Here is a 22,071-nt window from a genome sequence, read left to right as displayed (position 1 = left end):
ATTAAATATAAGTTTATTATTACTTTGATTTACAAGGATCTTGTAAATAATATAAATAAATATATATACATATATTTTGTATGCTACATAAACTGTTTGCTAAATTATCAATAAGTATGGAACTCATGTTATTCGTAATATATGAAAAATATCTATAAATAAAATAAATTAATTCTATTTTGGCATTTAACCATTAGAATTTTAATATCGATTAATGCGGTAAAACTAATCTGACAGAATATAAAATATAGAATAGACTCGCGTAGTAAACTTTACGTTTACCGCTAATTTCAAAACTACAAGAACGTCGTCAATAACTTCCGGTGACGTTAGATTTCCAGCGTTGCCATATTTTGTGAATGTGGACAGAAGCACAACTGTTTATAATGGTTATATTAGATTAGTGTTTGTTAGAGAATATTGTTAATTAATTGCTAAGAACCATGGCTTCCTTAGTTGCGGATTATGGAACTTCCTCGAGTTCAGAAAGTAGTGGCGATGATATTTCAGACGGTGCCGATAACACGTAAGCTTTTACCCTCATGAACCTGTTTCCCTATTGTTTGTTTTCTCCCTTCCTTCGTATAACCCTTCATAATCTCATAAATTTTGACTCCTAAAACAAATTACATATTATTATGTCATTACATTCTTAACACTGTATTTTGTGTAAATGTATGTTTATTTTTCGTGAAATATATGACTTTATATATTTTCGTCTGAATTGGCGAAATGAAAATTAGAGAAAGTATGTTCACTTCTTAAATTTTACGTTCTACAATATTAATGTGGTATTTTTTTTTTCTTTTCTTTTGCATTAATAATTTTTTAATGTCACGTTTCGATATTAATAAACTAAATGCATAACGATATTCTGCATTTTTTATAGATTAATGTTATTTTTATATTTATATTAATATAAGCATATTAAATCACAGTTAGTAGTTACACATCAGATTGAATTTGTTCTTTGTAATCTGATATTGCCTAACCCTTAGTTTTAAGGAAGAGGAAGAAGAGGATGACGAAGAAGAAGAACATAATGAAAATAATGAAATATGTAAAACAGCTTCCAAAGAGAAACTTCCATTACCAACTCCAGACTTTAATGGTATACCCACGATGAAAACTTCGGTCTTCTCAAATCCATTTGTTGAAGCAGAAAAAGCAAAGAGTGCAATTCTTGAGAAACATGTGAAAATGACGCCGACTCTTGATGATACAAAAATGATAAATGGCAGAAAGATTTGTTGGAACTATAGGAAAGGTAGATGCCGATTTGGTCATAATTGTACCTTTGCACACGATTCAGATTTACATCGTACAGCAGCTGAGTTAGAAGCAATTAGAACACCACAGGAAACAGTTATTTGTCAGACTCAGTATAATGGCCAAGTTCCCATCAATGACGATGATGAGATAGATCAAGAAAATAATCAAATGAATAGACGCAAGAAAAGGCCAGGATTAAGTCAATCTTTAGTACCAAGCAAAAAAGTCTTAAAAATGTACAAAGCACAACAAGCTAAAGCTATTAGTAGATAAATGTAACTGTGTCAAGCATACGAATGATGTTAACATTTAATTAGATGCTCTGAAATGGGAGTAACTTATGATTCATATGCTTTATAACTCAAATGAATTTATACAAGTGAAATTGATTATAAATTGTATAAAAAATGATAATCAAAAAACATGAAATGGTTTATAAGCGAAAAACAGTATAAAAGATTAATAATTTCTTTACATATGAACAAAGGAAAAAAAATAAAACAAATATATGCTTCCAGTAAAATTTTACAAAAAAGATATGACACATGCAGATAATGCCTATTTCTAAATGAATTAAAAGTTTCAGGATGATTTAAATACTACTTAATATTTATAAAAAGAAGCGTTTGTTATGTATATAAAGAATATAGAGTTTAATTGTATAATTAATACTTCCAGGGACCTGTATAAGTGGATCATAATTCATTGTCTTGCATGCAAATAGTTTTATAAATATATTTCTATTTATACTTGGTATTCTTAACTTGCCCATGAAAAAATGATGAAACATGTCTTCTTACTACTTACATTTTGTTATGTAATTTAATTACCTATATGTCTCTCTTTCATTAGAAAGAGGCAGCTATTTGAAAGTTTTCCTGTATCAGAATTCTGAAATATTTACAAGTAACTATAAATAGTTATTCTACCTAGATTGAGATTAGATAGATACAAAATATCACTGCAGCTTTACTAAAAATTTTTTTAGATCCTGTTTAATGTACAGAGCAAAAATTATCTATATGAAAGCGATGTATGTAAAGAAAGGATTACGCGAGTTGTGTACAATATTGTTAATACTTTTTCTTGATAAACTATTTAATCTAGTATCTACCTTAGATACTAATAACACAATATTATAACAATGGTATACCAAAAAAAGAAAAAAACTATAATTACGCTTCCATTATGCATTACTTTTTATATAATGTTATAAGATGTAAAATAAGGCTTTATAATTCTACATGGAACAATGAAACGTTAAATATTTGGTTTCATCGATGTAACGTCACGTAGCTCCCTTTTCACATGATTTATCTGTGTCAGTATTTTTACTAATTTTTTTACTGTGTATTATAACACACTGTGTGTGTGTACTGTCTACTTCCTATATACATAATTCGTATTTCATTAAACTTCAGCAATATATTAAATACGAAAAAAATTAATTTATTAAACCAGAAAATGAATGTGAAGTCCGAAAATGCCTATATGTCGGAGAATGTAACACAAACACAGGTTTACGACTTTCCTTCTTTATTTTATATAGCAATAAGTTTATGAAAGGAAATTTTTCGAAAGAGCAATAAATTACAATGACCAAGATATTACTAGTTTTTATCCTTCTCCTAGCTGTACCATATGAAAATCGGTATAAGTTTCAATCTGCAAAACAAAATGATAATAAATTACTTGGCTTATACGAATAATTTGAAAGAATGAAAAAGAGAAGGGGTATATCAAAATGGGTAAAAAATGATAGGCACATGACATTTTATTAGACAATCATGGGTACAATATATGAATTCAGACCAATTATATATGGCATAAGTGCATTGATAACTGATTATTGCATCTTTCATTGAAAATATATATTTATATATCATTTTTTTCACTTCTGTGACTGAACATCTCACAGGCACTTTGTCTCTAAATAATAGTAAAGTTTGTGACAAATGTTTTTATGTAAAATATATATATATATATGTATATATATATATATATATATATATATATATATATATATATATATATATATATATCTTATAACATATTTTATGTTCATTAAGTTATGTTCAATGAGAAAACAATGTTTGCTGATAAATTAAATAATAAAATGAACGTTCTTCATAAGGGACTACAATATAGAAATCGATATTTTTATTTAACCCAACAACATTTCCAATAAATTAATTAATCATACTTTTCATAGTTACTCAACGATATTATTCATCTAAAGACAAGTCAAATATTAGATTTATGTCAGTATTTTACAAGACACCACTAATGATTAATTTATTTGTAAAATTTATGTCTATAGCAGGGACCAAAGTTTTCCGTCTACAGTACTATCCATAAATTTAAAGTTGTTCACATTAGTGCAGAGCGTTACTTTTCTATTGAGATAATGTTAAATATTTCTAAAGGAAAGTATACTTCATACAGATCGTTTGTTCTTGAATAATTACATAGCTCCATACGTGTTTTGTATGCTATGTATTACATGTGTTTTGTATCACAATTATTCATAGTAATATTCTTAAATAAAGAGTTACTACGGTACTCTAGATAAAACACACAACGAAGCAAGGAGATGAAAAGTGAAATGGAGTGATTTAGATGTAAAAATGCTTGGTATATTAATCGACATCACTTGTTAAACAAATTGGTAAAAAATAAGTTACAGTCGAATTATTAAGTACATTTCGCATTGGTACCTTCAAAGTGTGCACGCAAGATTAATTAAAAAATAGGTATTATAGTTTGTAAGTTTCGTATCGTTTGTCATTTTCGTATTGCCTAGGAAATTTTAGATCGAGATAGCAGCTGTCAGTGTCAATAAAATATTTTGTTTCTTTTTAGAATTGTGTTATTTGTCCCTTATCATTGCCTAATGTATTTATACCGTCGTGTTTTCACATCGTTTCGAAACCTGCTCTCATTACACCTCTTCGTACTTTTTCGTTTTAAGGATCGTCATTTAGTGTTTCGTAGGACTACCGCATTCTTGACTATTGCTTTTTATACTATTTTGTTCGGCAAATTTCACGATACCATTCGTAACACCGTAGACACCATTCTGTACGCCATTTACAACTTTATCTACACTATTTATAACAACGTCCACACCATTGACTCTACAACGATCAAGTCCATTTACTGTTTTTTTAACCGATGTATCTTTCGCTTCCGAAGAGCAAGTACTTTTTGTTTCTGTTGATCCAGATTCCGTTAAGCCTGCAAGAGCGTAATCTGTGCAATTTAAAAGAAACTGATCAAACAAGAAAGACAATCAAAGACAGATCTACGCGAAAAAGAGTGTATCAAACGACTTTCTCGATATATCTTTTTCATTAAAGAAATACGCGTAATTTATTAGTTACGGATGTCTGTATAATTTAATGGCAAACGATATTCGATACGTACCTTGTAAATTATGGCAGAATTTATTCGTATTGTTCCATTCTTCTCTTAGACTGAGATTGAACATACTGTAATCCGGGTTTCCAGTGACCTCTTTTTCGATTGTCAGGAACTGTGGTAATATGTTCTTAAGCTCGTCTCCGGACAATGCTGTGTACGTTTCAAGCAGCATTAATCCCCGACACCTGTAATCATATTAGACACATTTATCTATATATATAATAAATTATTTCGTTACACGATTGCGCGTGATTTCTTAACTCTCACCTTGGATGAGCGGGTTCTCTGTATATATCTAATTGGAAATACTGATTGTTGATGAGGAAACATCGTCGACGCTTGAAGATGGTGAAATGCGAGTCATCGCGTTGAGCGAGCATATTCAAATAATCTCGATGAGTCAATTGTGTTTTTACTTCGATCACTTGGCCGCACATTTTTGGACGTCGAATTGTATGAATGTAAGACCAGTGACCTATCAACGTAAATTTATACGTGATTACGCGTTATCGATACAGACGTGTTGGCATTGTAAATCTCAAATAGTAACTGTCTCGCGAACCTTTTTGCCCGCGTTTACGCAGACGAGCCTGCATCTTCGGATTGTTACTTTGGAGGTAGTTATGGACGACATCAAAGTCCTGGAACGGCGGGAACCCAGAGTCCGCCGGTAAAGGACCTTTGACAAGGAACTTGACTTTTCTGCTACTTGCTCTCAATCTGTCTCCGGTATCGATACCCAGCTTCTGGCACACGCATTCGATCATACGACAGAGTTTCGTTTCGAAGTCCTGCGAATTGTCTATCACATCGAAGTAAGGATGCCCAACCCAGGCGGCCGCCGCTTTATAATCGAGTTCTCTGGCTACCACGACGCCTTCCGAACGACACGCGTGATCTTCCGTCGAGTAGAATTCCTCGGCGCCGTTTGCTGCCGAGACCATATGGATGATCTGATTGTACCTATTGTCTCGCAGCTCCACGTTGTTCCATCCGTTCGAAGCCATCATCAATTCCCATTTATCTTTCGATATAACTAAATTAAAGAAGAGAAAGATCTGGTTTAACTTTGATTCGTAAAGGACCAGAGGAAAAGATAGGCAGCATAGTTATTAATATCGCTCACATGCAGAGGCATCCATGGCACCACGATCACAGATAATAAGACAATTTCGCGAACAGCTGTCACCCAGCTGGAAGAACGTATTCTCTATCTGTATCATCGTGCGCAGAAGATTCTCTTGAAATTTGAACGCTGAAACAGAATAACATAAATCACGTACAATTTTAGATCGGTCAATGCGAAACAAGTTATAGTTTCTTGTTTCTACGAGTCAACTTTTACACGCTACCTGGCTGATCGGTAACTACGCAACAATTACTTTTTCCGTCTTTGCAACTGTTTACGTAATCGCAAGCCACGAATTAATTGAACGTAGGAATTTATTAGCACATTTGCACAATTGCATTGATAAGCGATAATGATCGTGTATTTTTCTCAACGAATGATCATATGCGTAACGATATGCTACTACGAGCGTAACACGGTGATTAATTTAAATTTCTTCGAAGTAGCGTGCTCGTTAACTTCTATAGGTATTTCAAGTCCTCTCGTTTCGACGTCGTTCAAAGAAAAAAAAAAAAAAAAAAGAGAGAAAAAAAAAGGTAAATATCAAGCACGAGGTTGATGCTATATTTTACGTGAAAATTATCTTAATAGTTCGCGTAATAATCAACGCGCTACTAACTAAAGCGATTAGGATCGATCGTATCCAAGAACAAATCACAGCCTTATCTAATCGAGGTCAACTGCCAAGAGCTTCGATACACGATTCTTTCAAATAACTAAAATCGCGTTATCGCGAGAGCCGATAAATCAAGTGCAATTAATAGTAGCTCGAAAAGTTTTGCAATTGTCGAAATAGGAAATACGAGGGTCAAAGTTGGCTCCCTTAACAACATCTTTCGAGCATCTCTTTCCTTTCCTTTTCTTTTTTTTTTTCTTTCTTTTTGTACAGACGATACTCCAGATCTGTTTATGTACGCGTCTCACAGTGTTTTATCTACATGTATATTTCTAGGTTTCTCGCATCTTGACCCAAAGTCAAGTTGGCCCAGCTGATATCTGGTACGGTACACGTATTCTTTTGCAACGAAATCCACCACAGACAAACAAGTTTCGCATTAGTCGTTGCTTGCACGCATCTGCCAGAGATGCGACGCATCGTTTTAGACGGGCCAGACGGGCCAACCGGCTGCTATTACTGCGTGTATGCGTGTGTGAGTTCTTGTCACGATAGGTTCTCGTTATCGAAACGGTGAGAAAAACTCCAATTAACGGAATGATCGTCCGCAGGCTTTGACGGTGTTCGATAATCGTTCGAAACGATTGGCGTTTTCGATTATCAAGCCGTAACCAGATTCAGCATTTCCCAGTATCAGCATCGTGAACGCGTCTTCGTCTCGACGCGCGCGGTTCCACGAGCATAAAACAATCGCGACTAATGGTCCGTGGGACGTCTTTATGATTTAACGGATGAACGACGACGAATATCGTGGATATCGTGCGTGCAATTAATAGCATCGAACGCCTGCATACGTTTATTAGCAATGGGCTATTACGCTCCCGAAAGTTAATAGAATTAGCAAGGAGAGCCGACAAGTACATACGAGGTTGATCTTTTATCACGGAGGAACGTACTTTCTTAAATTCTTCTCTCGATGTATAAGTACATCGATTAAAAACGCTCGAGCAAGGTTTCTGTACACGTACACGAATATGATCCAAGTATACAGAACGAACGAAAGTAAAAGTTCGGAAGGAAATGCTGGACGGTGTATGCGATGAGAATGCTCATACCTAATTTACCAAGAGTGGCACAATGACACGACTCGATCGGTCGTACAGGCGGATTTCTAGCAGCAGGGATCGACACGAATCGCTCTAGCAAGGCGACCGGACGGCGAGCCTCTTTTACTTTCGACAATGTTAAACATCGTACAGAGATTACCGCTTCCGAGAAGTAAATACAATTATCGGGTACCAATGATCGCGTTGTTCCTGTAACTACATACGGTGCACAGAATTACAGACATTACACGAACACGAGCAACAGAATTCGATAAAACGAGAAAAGTGGGTTACCGACAACGGAGAAATACCGAGAAACGAATGTCGAACGAACGTCTTTAGGATGGTTCGGCGTGTAATCTCTGTATTTGCCAGCTTTTTCGTTACGTTCGTGGTGAAAATAAAAGATAGGCAAACTTTTTTTCGTCTGTGTCGCTTTTAAAAACGGGGGCACTTTCTAAAACTCACCCTCACCAGAGTCAACTTCCAAGATCTCCGGCCACCTTGCTTCGCCTTTGTCCGACCTGTTCCTGTAATGTCGCTGCGAGGACTTCGTAATCGAAGGACGCGACCCGGATCCCTTTGCTAGAACCAACCGACCTTGAAGACACTTCCAGTTCGATAAGCCTCTGTTGTCGTGTATTCTCCCCCTCCCCCACCTTCTAGCCGCTTTTCCTTTTTCTCATGCACGGTTTAATTAAATCGTGCCAGGACGATCCATAGTTACGCGTTATCCGCGATCTTCCACCTGTCCCTCCGCATTGAAATTGCTCGACATTTTGCACGCAAACTCGTCTCCACGCGATACCGAGCGTTGCGATTCCCCTTGCAATTAGTTTCTTTTAAGAAAATTTCTCTAAATACACGAGCGACGTTACCAGTTGCTTTTGTATTTGCGAAACTTTCGTTACAAACGTATAGTTCGTCAACGTTCGATCTTCTACGCTATAGCCAGGTTCGAGTTGGTCGTCACGTGCTTGAACTTTGAGCGAAAGAGCCAATTTCTCGCAAGCACGATTCTGTGTAATAAATCACGGTTAAGCTTTCGAAGGATAAAATAGCTGGTCGAGGGTTGAAATCGAGGAGCGAGATTTACTCGGTTCTGCGCGTCGACAAATACGACGAAAGGCAATTGCTGCGTCGACAGACACGTGGGCTCGATAAAAAACACTGGAAATGTATCGCACGCCAGTGGATAATGTTTCCATGCGTTGGCGAAAAAAGAACGAAGGATACGAGCGGTACCAGGCGCTTTCGATTTCAGCTTTCCAACGACGAAAGAAGGAAGACATTCCAATTACGATTTTTAACAAGCTGCGCGAAATTCAACGCATTCTCAACAACGCAGTAATCATTCGCGAAGGTTTTTATCAAAGGAATTGCACGATCGAAAATCGAGCAACATCTGCATCATTTATGTTTAATAATCGCGTCGGATAGAATGTTCTTTCTTTTTTTTTTTTTTTTTTTTCTTAAATAAAGAGAAGGGATTTAGCCGTCAGTTAACGAAATTTTTAATGTAATTTTCTCAAGTACGACGCAGATAGAAAAATCTACATAACTGAATATACATTAACTATTTCACGATGCGTCAACACTCTTTTACCGATCGCGCAAATTCATTCGGCTCGCGCCAGCTTGAGATATCTTGTCATAATCAGAAGACTTGTTAATTGTAACCGGTTGTTATTAATTCTTGGGTGCAGCTCGACATTGAAACAATTACTGCCGCTCCACTAAATTCACAGCAAAAAGACGAAAAAAATGTTTTGCGTTGTTTGCGTATATGAACTTGTACGACGCGATAGCGTATCGATATTTCATAAGCTACATTTTTGTCGTTTCATTTGCATACCCAATTACACTTCATTACCGCGAACTGTTTAAGGCTTAAGTGTTTCTGGTCGGAACCGGAAAGCGTTAACGCGTTCGTGTCTTATCAACCATATCCTATCTGGCGTACGAAACTTCGTAGGAAAACGAAAGATGAAATTTTGCGTAAGAACAGACACGGAAGAAGTTGATCGATCAACGAACGGTGCGGTTCTTTGACGACTAAATTATTTTTTGTGAACATCGTGCATGAAAAAACGTTGCGTTTCGAGCGTATACTTAAATCGTTTGAAACTGTGGCTCGTTTCATCGCTTTTCCGCTACGCTCGTTTAATCATCTTGACGAGCCGACGAGTTCGCAACGACATTCGACGCGCCTCTTTGAAACATAATTTCATTTCCACATCAACTTTGATCCGCGAGAGGTTTGACGTTTCAAAAGCTAACGGGAAGCGATGTCTTTGGAGGTCCTTTTCTTGACCTTTCTTCCGACTCTCGTTTTCATTCGAGTCTTTGACTTTTCGCGGAATACGTTAAACCTACTAATCGGTCGATGTTGCGTTAACGCAACGTTTCATTTGTAGCTTGCTTCCAATCGGTTTACTATTCCACTTTTATCGGTTTAAAATTCCAATTTTTAACATCGTAACCGTGAAAGAAAATTCGAAAGATTTCCTCCATCCTACAGTTTCGTGAAATTTAAAGAAATTGTAACGCTTATAACATTGCGATAAACTACTGCTCGATCCATAACGGATCATAGAAGAGACAAAGCTCGTAACGAATTCTTTATTCCCATCATCTTTAACATATCTTGTCAGTTATCGTCTCTGACAAATATGTTTTGTGCCCTACCGTTTGCTGCAATAACGTACGATACAAGGACTGTTTTTGAAAAGGGGTGAAAAAAAGGGGAAGAAAGAAGCCGAGGCGATTGGCCAGACGCGAACTCATAATATGTAAAAGCAAATTGGCGTTAAGCCAGAGAACGGTGCGCGTACCCTAACTACGATAGAGGGGAACTGACAATCGAGTGGACAGCGTCGAATATGAATTTATTAATAACCGGTGCTCGGTATAACGAACTTCTTACGAAGTGTCTGATACATCGGAGAATATATGGAACGCACTTCGTCACAATCGACCTACATTAACCAATGAACGTTGGTTCTATCGCGCGTATCGATACCAGCGAATAATGATAAACTGTAATGACTTCAATTACGGCCTACCACGCTCATTTACACCATTTCCCTTTGTTATATTTCACGTACGGATAAACAAAAAAATGCATCAATTATCATTCTTTGCTCGATAGCGTCAATGCGATATAAGCGTAAGAAGAAATCGTGCTTGACGATGGCAACGAAAATCGACAAGCATTATAAGTACAATTCGATGAATCTATTTAAAGAAGAAGCCAAAAGGAGGATATAGTCGTATGAAGCCCGATTTGTATCGGTGTTTCAATGCCACGGATCAAACCCGACAAATACAATTACATAAAAGCACGTAAGACAGGCTGAAGCAAACACATGCTTCACATGAAACAAAAATTTTAAAGAGCTTTAGTACTTGGTACTTGGTACTTTAGTACTTGGTACCTTAGTGCTTTAGTACTTGGTACTTGGTACTTTAGAGCTTTAGTACTTGGTACTTGGTACTTTAGAGCTTTAGTACTTGGTACTTTAGTACTTGATGCTTTAGTACTTGGTACCTTAGTGCTTGGTACTTTAGTACTTAGTGCTTTAGTGTTTTAGTACTTGGTACTTAGTGTTTAGTGTTAGTGTTAATAGCACGAGACTTAAAGGACAGTGTTGTCTCTGTTACAAAAACACGCACGTTTCATGTTAATTGGTGAAGTAACTTTACATGCGAGAACGAAACACGATGCACGGGGAGAATTGGAGCAGTTTCGAATGCAAATTTCTAAGTGGTGTTTGCATCGAGAACTTGGCGTTGGTCGTTGGATCGCCAGGTACATAGTTACCATCCGGCGACTCTTTCGCATCGAAAAACCTGTTGGAAGCTTCGAAGACGATGGAACTGGTATTTCAATTTCATATAGGATGAAGCAACGAATCTGGCAAGAAATAGCGGATGATACGTAACGACTGGTACGTTTTACAAGAAAATACATAGGAAGACGTGTTAAATAAATAGCAGTAACGAGAAATCACGAATTTCAGGCTAGGCACGTTGCCTTTGACAAAACTCTGATCCCAATTTTCCGTTACGTAATTCTTTTCGGGTGGTATATTATTATCTCATGGTTAATCTCGTAGGGTGTGCAAATAGAATGGAAAATATGTATAGATCGATGTGACACCTGGTTGGATTAGTTGGTCGCTTTAATCGATACGTGAACGAGCATTTTGAATTAATAATTGATAATTATAGCTTAATTTACGTGGGATTTACGTGGAAGATGAGAAGCGCATAGCTGTGGATTGCGCTACAAGATGACGAGTTGCGGACGAATAAAATGGTTGGGACAAAGGTAAAGCGAGAAAGGTGAAAGAAATATTACCGTGGTATCTTTTGCGTTATTTTAAGGCAAATGTGCTCCACTATCGCGATACTCGGGTGTATACAGCTGTCTGGTACAATTCCACGCAAAAAGCTTTAAAAAATCTTTTTGTGGTAATTCTTTAGGATAATTGTAGCCTACAAAACCGTCGCGATAATATAATCGTGTGTATTACGTAACGAAAAGCGACTTAGCAGTTCTGCTTGCAAGAAAACGTCCTATCGTAATCCAGCTATCAACCATTTATCAGAAACATATAAATGCTTTTTTGTAATTAGGTATGAACGATTAATCGCATAACAAGTAGGCTCGCACAAGGAGGCACCTAACTGACCTATCGAAGAAAAGTTCACTATCCAGAATGGAACAGGGATGCTTTGTCATTGAAATAATTATAGAAAGCCCACGTTTCAAAGAAGACTTTGTATTCATGGCCGCTCCATAGAAGACTCTTTTAAATACGTACTTATATTTTGTCAAGCAGTCGAGATAACGATGTTTATAATATAATCAATAATTAGATAATTAACGATATACTTCTTAATGATATACTGTTTTATGTTGATAAACTTCCTCGTCAGGTCAACGACAAATATTTTCGATTCTAACAAAGTACACACATATGTATTGTACATAAATCTCGAAAGATCTCGACTATTTTCTCGTCGTCTTTGAACGTATCTCGGCGGAAATCAATTATTTTTGTTTTCTTTTTCTTTTATTCTTGTTATTTCTCTCTACTTAGTTACCCATTGAATAACGAGCGAGTTCAGAACACAAGGATCGTGTCGTGAAAAACACGGTCTGCATCTCGTGACTCGATCGCGTTTGCCACTTTGCGAGAATCTTGGCAAGTCGCCGATTTTGATTTTACGCAATCAGCGAACGTTATACATTGGCCATTCTTCTTTGGCCCATCCGCAACCAACTGTATGAATTGTTCTGTTTTTAATGTACGCGAAATCCTTTGCTTTTTTAAAGGTTTCCCCTCACGGCTCTAAAACTAAATCATTTTCTACGTCGTTTCACTCGCTTCGACGTTTCGGCGAAGTATTTGACAGAAACTCGATGATGGAACACCGAGTGACGTAGACTGACGTAACGTTGCGTAATTCGACGTGAAACAGCCTCACGTTGGCAAAAAATTGCAATTTCGATCTTTGACGATCATCGACTGCTACGAACGTTTGTTCGGTTGCAAATACGCTTTGTTACCGAATCGTCGGTCTTCTTAACGAACGATATTGCGAAAAAACAATGTTCAAGGTAATCCGATCTGATTTTCTCGTAACCGGTCACGTATTTTGACAAACACGATCCGATGAGTAACCATAGGCTTCGTAATAATAATCACAAATATATTTTGCAAAAGATCAGAATTATCAGCTTTTTTTTATATATGTCGTAAAAAAATACACGCGCTTTTATCTGTTTCCGGTCCTGTATTTGAACAAATATCGTTGATAAACACCAAGAGACTTCGTAATGTTGATTTCGTTTCGACGTTTTTCAAAAGTTCGTTCTTTCCCCGTAAATCGTACCAGCGCTCTTATCGTTTCGCGCCATTTCCATCTCTGTCACATTTTGCGCGGTAAAAACGCGGTTGTGTTTTAAACGGATAGATTTGACGGGATTTACGTAGCACGCGACTTAAGGCCAGCACCGACGAGCCAGGTAATTTGAGATTGTCATTGAACATGGATGGCTTCTTCGGACCTAATGGAAAGTTTCGTCGATGACAGTCGACGCATACGCAATGATATCAATACTTAAGCGGTAGCAAGGGGTAAAACGAGAGGGCATGAGAGGTACTCGTGCAGACCAGCGATCGATACCGCCATGACATTGTGTCTCTCCGCGTATCCGCTCTACCATAATCGCAAGATAACCGCGTTCAAAATCCGCCACGAACTTCCATCTTCGTCGTAAATTCAGATTTATTAACTCCAAGACGTTTTACAAATAAGACAGTTCGTTAGTCGATGTTTTAGACTTTCCCGTACAAGCTGTACAATGTTTCAGCGAAGAAATAAATCGGGGAAAATATTAGGATCTCCGCGATTCGTTATTCTGCTTTTGAGTTTGATTCATTCTAGATACGGTTAAAGTTTCGTAAGATGATTCACGTATATACCGGGCTTCTATGTTGTTTCGCGAAGGCCAGAACGCGCAGATGTAATAAAAGCGGCCAAGTATAAATTTTGTAGCCGGGTAACGTTTCCTTTCTCGTGGAAGCCTCGTAAACGCCTTGTTGCAAGTACTTTTTTATCAGCACCGTAAACTCAGACCGAGTCTTGCGAAGTTGCGGATACCAACAAGAGGTCATAGATAAATGCATAGTAGATAAAACGCGAATCTAAAATACGGTAGCTCGGAATACGCGGATACGCGTGTTCAAAACGAGACTAAAGCTAGAGGTCGTTAGAAAAGGAAAAGTTGAAGTGAACTTACCCTCTTCGGCGTTCAGGTCTGAAAACTTTATGCCGCCGCTGAAATGGAAAAAGCAGACGAGAAATGAAACAGTTGTTAAATTAAAGTTAGAGAAGTGGAGAGAATTTTGGAGAATTCTGTTCGTTCATCGGCCAGAATTTTTCCTCCCTATTAGATATATAGTACAGTCGATGTTACTCCGTCACGAGTGTTGTTTTTCTAAAGAGTCGTGTACCGGCATGCCAATGTCTCGGCCAGAATAGAATTGTGCGCGACGCGTATATTCGTTGAACTGTTTCTGTAATGTATACGTAGCGTTCTTTCGAATCGATTGATTTTACCGTTGATGAATCATCGTTTGTCACGATCGGAGTTTATAGCAACTTCCATCGACTGCCGTTCCGATCGTTGACAAAGGATCTAGAAGCACGTTAAACACCTATTGTATATTCTTTCGTGACGAATAGGATCGTGAATCTTTCTTACGCTGTCGCGATTATTACGTTTATTAGTACGGTTATGTGGAACGTCTTAATTAATCAATAAATTCTATGACTGGGCAGTGGAAGGTAACGAAGTAAGTTCTCAACGAAAGCTTGGGCTTACGAATTAAAGCGATTCCTTGCGCATGGAAAGCCTATCCATTTCCATCAATATCCAAGGACGTTAAAAGAACGCAATTTCGCGAGTTCTTTTATCCTAAGAGATCGAGGGAAACGAGGAGAGACCGGATGGTTTCCCAAGCAGATCGAATCGGCCTCGGATTCGTATCGAAAACTTTCGTTCTTCGGTTACGTTCGTTCCCTTTCTCTGCGACTATAAATTTGTTATCGTGTAATTGCATACCTGAGCAGCACGGTCGCTGTCTCGGGAACACGGAACACCTGAAAAAGAAGACAACCAGCGCTCTATCGAATCCACATCGTAAGGTGATGATAACCCCAAAATCAGTTCGCATATTCGATTCATTCTCTTTTTCTCATAATTCGCTTTTTTTCATACCGTTTATCTCAATGGAATACGATTTAGCTCTTATTGCTAGCGTTGCTACGTGGGCGAGTAATCTCGATGGAGTAGAAAATCTTTATTAACAAATTTTACAAGACGAAAGAGTTATGTATGTAAAAACATGTACACGGCGATCCCTTTGTGCGTTGTTAGATATATATGTCGGAGATGAAGGACATCGGGACCTTTCTTTAGAATGTTCGGAAAAACCAAATACTCCAATTCGGATGTTTACGACAACGACGTTTAAACGATAAACGAAGAAATAGCTATGCAGGTACTTAAGGTTTATGACGATGGGTTTGGGCTCAAAGTGACGTAATGAGTCACCGAACGTACGTAATAACGGAAGTAAAAAATAGTTGTGCAGCTCTCCTCAAAAACAGAGAATGACCCAAGGAGTGGAAAAAGGACTATATAAGGTCAGTTTCATTTGAATTACGAGTTAGTTAGTTAGTTAGTCGTTGGGCGAATTGCTGATTGAGTTATCGAGAGAGTTATCCGAATCGTGTATTACGATGGTACTCGTCATCCTGTGGACCATGGGTACGTTCGGTGGCTCATTATGTCACCTCGAGCCCAAACCCATCGTTACAAACCTTAAGTACCCGCATAAATATTTCTTCGTTTATCGTTTAAACGTCGCTGTCGTAAACATCTGGATTGGAGTATTGTGTTTTTCCGAAAATTCTAAAGAAAGGTCCCGATGTCCTTTCATCTCCGACGTATATACAAGTTTCATTGAACGAACCGGCTAACGCGAGAAGATTAAACCAAGTAAACTTTATGTCCTGGACGATCCGAAGAAACAAAATTAGATAAATGGATTTGCTTGACGGATTTGTATAACTCAGTTTGGCTATATATGTGTGTGTACATATATATAGACTTTAATTAATCAAAAGCTACTGAACTGTTTGGGGTGTTTTATTCAGACCGAATCATCGGTCAAAGAGATAGGCTCACGTAGAAGGAGAACTCATGGGACCCTTTTTTCACAGGGTTGTTATAAACCCCTTTGTTATACGTAAAGCGGAATGAAAAACAGAGCGAAACATGCCTACCTTCCAACCCATGTTCTCGAAGAACGTGCATAGCCGTGCCTGTCCGGTTGTTTTACCACCACAAGGTCCTGAAACACAAAAGGGGAAAAATTCTTTAGCCACCTCGCTCGTTTCTTTATCTCTCGGCCGAGAATCCCGATCTCGGCTACTTTTGCGTCTCGTTATTATTCGTGAGACGAAGATCAGACGAACGACATTAAAGAAATTATGCGATATTAACCATTTTCATTTCGATAGATAACGGCATATCGATAAAAATAAATGGAAAAAGTAGGACTTAAAGCACAAAACTTCTACCTTCTCAGATTAAACTATCGTACTTGGAACACTATTCTAAAGAAAATTCTATTTTATTCGCTCACTTTAAAGTAATATGTCGCAAAGGTCACGAAAATGAAAATTAAAAATGTTACCAAAAGTTGGCCCGACTTTGAGAGACGAACAAATGCGGAAGGAAGGAAAGAAGAAAAACTGCCTGCTCGAAGATAAAATTACTTTTATTACAAACAATTATAATAAATTAATGACATAAATTAGAAAAAATGAATGATAATACCAGTGAAATCATAAGTGTGACTAATTACTCCTCCAAAATAGGATTAGTACTATCGCTTGCTTTGATCATAATACATACCGCATTGATATGTGTGATCTGTCGATCAATCTTCGCAGTGATATTAGAGGCTGATGTCGCTTGTGTGTCATCCATAATGCTGACCGCGTGTATGAAATGAAAACAAGAATGTGAGAATGAGAATGAAAACTCCTGAATCGGACTAGTCGACAGATCATACATAACGGTATTTAGCATAATCTAACAATACGATAGTAAAACTCCAATCTTAGATTCGCTATCAATTTTCAGCTGAAAGATACAAGAACATGATCATGTACCTTTACATGCTTTAAAACTACTATGAAGTCAAACGAGACAATGTTATCTTTGAAACACTAGCCGCGTTGTGTTTTAAGACGTTGCCAGATTATAAATATTTATTTTAGACTATCTCGTTGGTCATGGTATGAAAGAAATAGTATTCGCTCGTTACAGTTGTTATGAAAATTATTATTGCTTCAATCACTTTTTTAAATCTTCTGATTTTTTTGATGACAAAATTATCATGAATGTGATCTGTAATTACCCATTATTATGATTTCATCAGTATTATCGTTAATTTTTCTTGTTTACTATCCATCATCAATTTATTATAACTTATTTCTATATAACAAAGATAATTAATTTTGAATAGACGGTCCTGTCATTTCTTTTCACTCAATCTTTTCCTTTTTGTTCTTCCTCTTTTGTTGATCTCTCAAGGTCAGACCAGCTTTTAGCAGTATTTTTAATTTGCATTTTTCGTGACTTTTCGACATACAATTTCGATCTATATAAAAAGACCCTGCGTGATTTTATCATCAATTGAATAGCGTGACAGATTAGGTTTAAAAAGTCAAGTATTTTAGATAAGAAAACTATTTATTTTAAATAAATAAGATTTACTATTTCGAGTTATTATTGCGTTTAGGAAAGCACATAGCATTTCGTTATTTATTAGACACGCGATAAATTCAACATTAAGATTCGTCTGTTTTATGACACCGACTTTCCGTATGTTTGAGCATATTTATCGCTGTTGCTCCGAGCAGTGTTGGCGAATGAAACGATCCGCGGAGATTAAAAGACGCTCCCCGAGATATGAGATATGATGCATTCGAGATACATTAATGCACCTCAAGTGCATGCAATCGACGAATACTCCGCGTGCAATTGGCTGGCCGTGCGCTCATTGACTCGTAATTGGTTCAAATTGTCACTAATACGATAAATATGACTGATGATGACATCATAACGCGATACATAAGAATGTTTGATGTCCGTTCTTTGGATTTGTGTTCATTGGCCAAACGCTGTCGGTAAAAAAGTTCGAAAATGTGCGGGTAACACACTGGTCATTGAATGAATTCTACGAATATTTAATTTACTTTAAAATATGGGAAATATCCAAAATTGTACGTGTAACGATATATCGAAGTGTTTTATTATGGACGTAAATGTAAAATTACGATTATGTGCTCGAGTAAATCGATAATCATTGATTATGATTTATTCATAAAAATGTTATCTCGCAGAAACATATCTTTTATTGCTACTGTGTATAACATTCGTGTAATTCCTGATAAAATAATTGCACGCTGAACACTCATCGACGGCTGACATCGTGGATATAAGAAAATGTCGTTTACAATTACAAACAATTGTAAAGACTAATCGTGTTTATATACCAGCGCAAAACGTTTGATTCAAGACTATCGAACCAGATGAAGGAGCCGATCATTGATCATCGTGATCTTTTATTTACGAAGGCTAATAATTCTAGAATAGTCGCTCTATTTCTGACATCAAGTTTTCTCTGTTCAATTAGTCCTTGTTTTAAGTTACATAAAAAGGAAAAATAAAAAGTAAGTTGCTGATGTATATATACATATAATGTACAATGTGTTTGAAAAACCATTCAATATGCATATGGTATATAAGGCACACCATACTTAGTAAAAAACCTTGGTAAACGTACGTCGAAAATTCAGCCATTTCTAAGATATAAAGATTTTCTATCTAGCATTATAATTGACTTACTACTGACTTTCCGACATTTACATTTGGCATCTTCTTCTTGATAGAGTCGCGAAATATGGAATGGTTTTTTCTGAACACCCTGTATAGTCAATGTATATATATGTGGATTTTTATAGAAGTCGTAATTCGACCCTGTATTTTATTTACAAATGTAGAAGTACATAGCACAAACGGGAAAATAAGTTTTTATGCATCATATATTGCTCCGATGCTATGTAAATAATTCGAGATATATGTTTTCGACGAATTAAATATAGCCGGATCAAGTTTGTTTTGTCAACGTTTTTGAAGTAATAGCCGTATTCTATTAAATACAATATTTCGGGTTATTTTATTTCATTTGCTTTGTCTATTCTAAAATCAATTTCAAGTTATCAAATGTGTGTTTTAAGATATTCGTGAAACAGCAGGAAATTTCAAACTGGGTTTGTATAGCTGTCCTTGCGATTAAGTTTGTACGGACTACAAAAAAGGGGATGACTTTCAAAGCACGCAAATTCAATTCGAAATAATGTAATTTCCTTCGTATACCATAGGAATTCAATCAATATTTTCACACCACGGATAAACTCGCAAAGCATTCTACGTGAAACGTGATTGTCACAGCAACGAAACAATGGAAACGAACCACTTTGCGTTTGTTTGTACGTAATAAAAGTTCAGAAATAAATTTCTATAAGTAAAAACTATAGAATCAACGAAAGGATTATAAGGTAGTCGAAACACGTGGTTTCCGCAGACACGCACAGCTCGCCTTTTTCGTAGATATCTTTGTCGAGATAAATATATTATTCGTTTGAAAATATATGAAAGTATCTATTCAAACGAACGAATGTTTTCGAAACGAAATTACGACGCACGGAATGCATGACAATGAATTGTTTGCTCTAAAGAAAAAAGCCGCTTACCTCCAGTGAGCACCACTTTATACAGACGTTTTTGTTCCATGTTTCAATGAATATTTTTAGAGGTTTTTTTCGCTGATCAAGTCCACGAGGTGTTTCGAGTCGACGTCGATGGACGGATCTTCGTCTGGCACGTGAACGGTGTCTACGGTTACAACGAATACTACATGAAAACTTCACCGTATATTTCGATATATCTCGAAGTTAAATACGTTGGAGACATGGGAATAAAGTGATGATATCTCGACGCAGAAAGATAGCAAACTGCTACTCGAGGAAGCAGACGTCCGCCTTAAAATGAAGCGATTCGCGAGTTTGGTTAATCGGGTTATGCTATTCCCTCTGCGTTACAGTCATGCGCGACACGGAAACGTACGAATCTACGACCGCTGCTCACGAAACTACCCGAATAACACTGCACGTTTGTCGCCTTGCTCTATCAGCCGATCACCAATGAATGTTAACTTAAAATTTCGTATTTCGTAAAAATGTTTCCGTCAAAATTGTTTTTCTTCTTTCCTAATCAATATAAGAAAAAAAAATTGAGGAAGATTTTTGAAATTTTAATATCGAATAATTTACGTGATCGAACCGTATTCGTTGACTACATTTAGGTACGTCAGTTATGCTTATAGAAGATGCAATTTTTAACACCTTCAAAGAACGTAATACATTCCCGGACAAAATTATAGCATATGTGTGTTATCTTCTGAGAGGGCAACAAAATAGGCTACTATACGTGTTGCCTCAAACTCGATGTTAACATCTGGCAAAATTGCTCACGTACCAGGTATCTCTGCAAACGTTCAGTGTTCGCTGTGTTCTTCAGAAGTGTAAATTTACTTAATTATTGAAAACGAAGCAAGTACCTGCGTTAATAAAACCTTTATGTCAAGGACAGCGATTAACATTCATAAAAGAACGTATTCACTGAAAGGCGTAATGGAGAAGTATTTTATTTACTGATGAAAAAATGTTTGTTATGGACGATCTAGATGAATCTTCGTTTTATTATCATGATTGACGAAAAGAAAAAATGGTGAAAAAGCGATGACAAATGGAGATAGTGGTGATGATGTTCTAAGTCGGAATTGAGTATAAAGGCAAAACCGATTTATGATTCGTTGAAGGGAAAATAAATGTTCAAAAACATATAAATTTAATCTTAACGTATTCAACGAATTACCAAAGGAAATTTATTTTTCAGTGTAGCTATGCTACCGTTCATCAAACTAAAGTTGTAGAAACATTCTCTACGAGAAAATACGACATGACCTTCGCCATGGTTTGCACGTTCCTTAGTTTATATACATATATATAATTGAAAATTATCGAAGAAAACTCATACGTGCTGTATGCAAGAATGGAAGTCAATACGATAATATTTTACAATTAAAAGAATCTACTAAAGTAAAATGGGATAATTTATTCTAGAATACCATCCAAAAACTATACAAATTCTTATCATGGTTGGTCAAAATTATAGAGAACAAAAGCGTTTATAGTCATTATTAATTTTATATTAATTATGATGTCAGTTTTCTTGTTAGGCTAAATATACGTATAGATATTCTTAATTTGCTATCATTTTCTCCACATATACTGAATGTTGGTAATAACAACTTTATTTAATAACAGATTCCTTTTTTATTATGTACTATATTTCCACTTTGGTGCTGTGATACATATGAGTCTCTGATACATATGAATATTCGCTACATTTAAAAAAGTCTTAAATTGTCTTCGAGAAATTAAGGATAGCACACATGTGTTATCATTTTCTCCGGAACTGTATGTAATGCCTTTTTAAAGGATTTTGCGCGCTAAATTTAATTTCGGTAATGTAATAGAAAGAAATGGTAGAAGCAGTTCATATAGCATCTCTTTATCTTTCCATCGATCGTTACCTGTACAATGGCTATAAATTACAACGACCCTTTTTTAAGCGTACAATAAAATTTTCCACTTGTTTTCGTAACGAAATTAATTTACAATATCTTCCTTGGCAATACGCCATTTAATAAATCAATCACAATGTACGTCTGTAAAATATATTTTATTTTCGCTTCGATGGGTATTGCGTATTTTTGTTAGTTCGAATACAACCAAAAGATACAAAC

The 22,071-nt window shown here is 36.4% G+C and overlaps 2 protein-coding genes across 7 annotated transcripts; one reads left to right on the top strand and one right to left on the bottom strand.

Moving 5' to 3' along the window:
- The first annotated feature begins 332 nt into the window (after positions 1-332).
- LOC117205964 lies at positions 333-2,877 on the top strand. Its single transcript, XM_033444843.1, has 2 exons — positions 333-526; positions 999-2,877. Exons 1-2 carry the CDS (start codon positions 444-446, stop codon positions 1,543-1,545), a joined length of 630 nt encoding a protein of 209 aa, XP_033300734.1. The 5' UTR covers positions 333-443; the 3' UTR covers positions 1,546-2,877.
- Positions 352-20,254, bottom strand: LOC117205961 (TRPL translocation defect protein 14). Of its 6 annotated transcripts, none has more exons than XM_033444839.1 (10): positions 19,955-20,254; positions 16,412-16,479; positions 15,186-15,223; positions 14,361-14,398; positions 8,015-8,131; positions 5,822-5,950; positions 5,258-5,731; positions 4,963-5,170; positions 4,699-4,880; positions 352-616 (listed from the first exon to the last, which is right to left on the bottom strand). In XM_033444839.1, the coding sequence occupies exons 1-10, from the start codon at positions 19,992-19,994 to the stop codon at positions 507-509; spliced, it is 1,404 nt and encodes a 467-aa protein (XP_033300730.1). In that variant the 5' UTR covers positions 19,995-20,254; the 3' UTR covers positions 352-506. The 6 variants fall into 6 exon arrangements, with proteins under 6 accessions (XP_033300730.1, XP_033300731.1, XP_033300726.1 ...); XM_033444840.1 differs by lacking the exon at positions 352-616 and adding an exon at positions 2,797-2,937 and having other exon boundaries at positions 19,955-20,253; XM_033444835.1 differs by lacking the exon at positions 352-616 and adding an exon at positions 3,414-4,509.
- Positions 20,255-22,071: the final 1,817 nt, after the last annotated feature.

The sequence above is a fragment of the Bombus bifarius genome, unplaced genomic scaffold (genome assembly GCF_011952205.1).
Source record: "Bombus bifarius isolate JDL3187 unplaced genomic scaffold, Bbif_JDL3187 scf7180000007996, whole genome shotgun sequence".
In the NCBI taxonomy this organism is placed as follows: Eukaryota; Metazoa; Arthropoda; class Insecta; order Hymenoptera; family Apidae; genus Bombus; species Bombus bifarius.
This window is presented reverse-complemented; position numbering and strand designations above follow the sequence as displayed.

What these genes read in the sequence shown, in the direction of transcription:
- LOC117205961 (XM_033444833.1), bottom strand. Translation starts at nt 19,994, where the DNA reads ATGGAACAAAAACGTCTGTATAAAGTGGTGCTCACTGGAG. An exon ending in GGAAGTTGACTCTGGTGAGG is followed by an intron (nt 5,951 to 8,014) that starts GTGAGTTTTAGA and finishes ATTCTGTTTCAG; the next exon opens with CGTTCAAATTTCAAGAGAAT. An exon ending in GCGTAAACGCGGGCAAAAAG is followed by an intron (nt 5,171 to 5,257) that starts GTTCGCGAGACA and finishes TTACGTTGATAG; the next exon opens with GTCACTGGTCTTACATTCAT.
- LOC117205964 (XM_033444843.1), top strand. Translation starts at nt 444, where the DNA reads ATGGCTTCCTTAGTTGCGGATTATGGAACTTCCTCGAGTTCAGAAAGT. An exon ending in TCAGACGGTGCCGATAACAC is followed by an intron (nt 527 to 998) that starts GTAAGCTTTTAC and finishes CCTAACCCTTAG; the next exon opens with TTTTAAGGAAGAGGAAGAAG.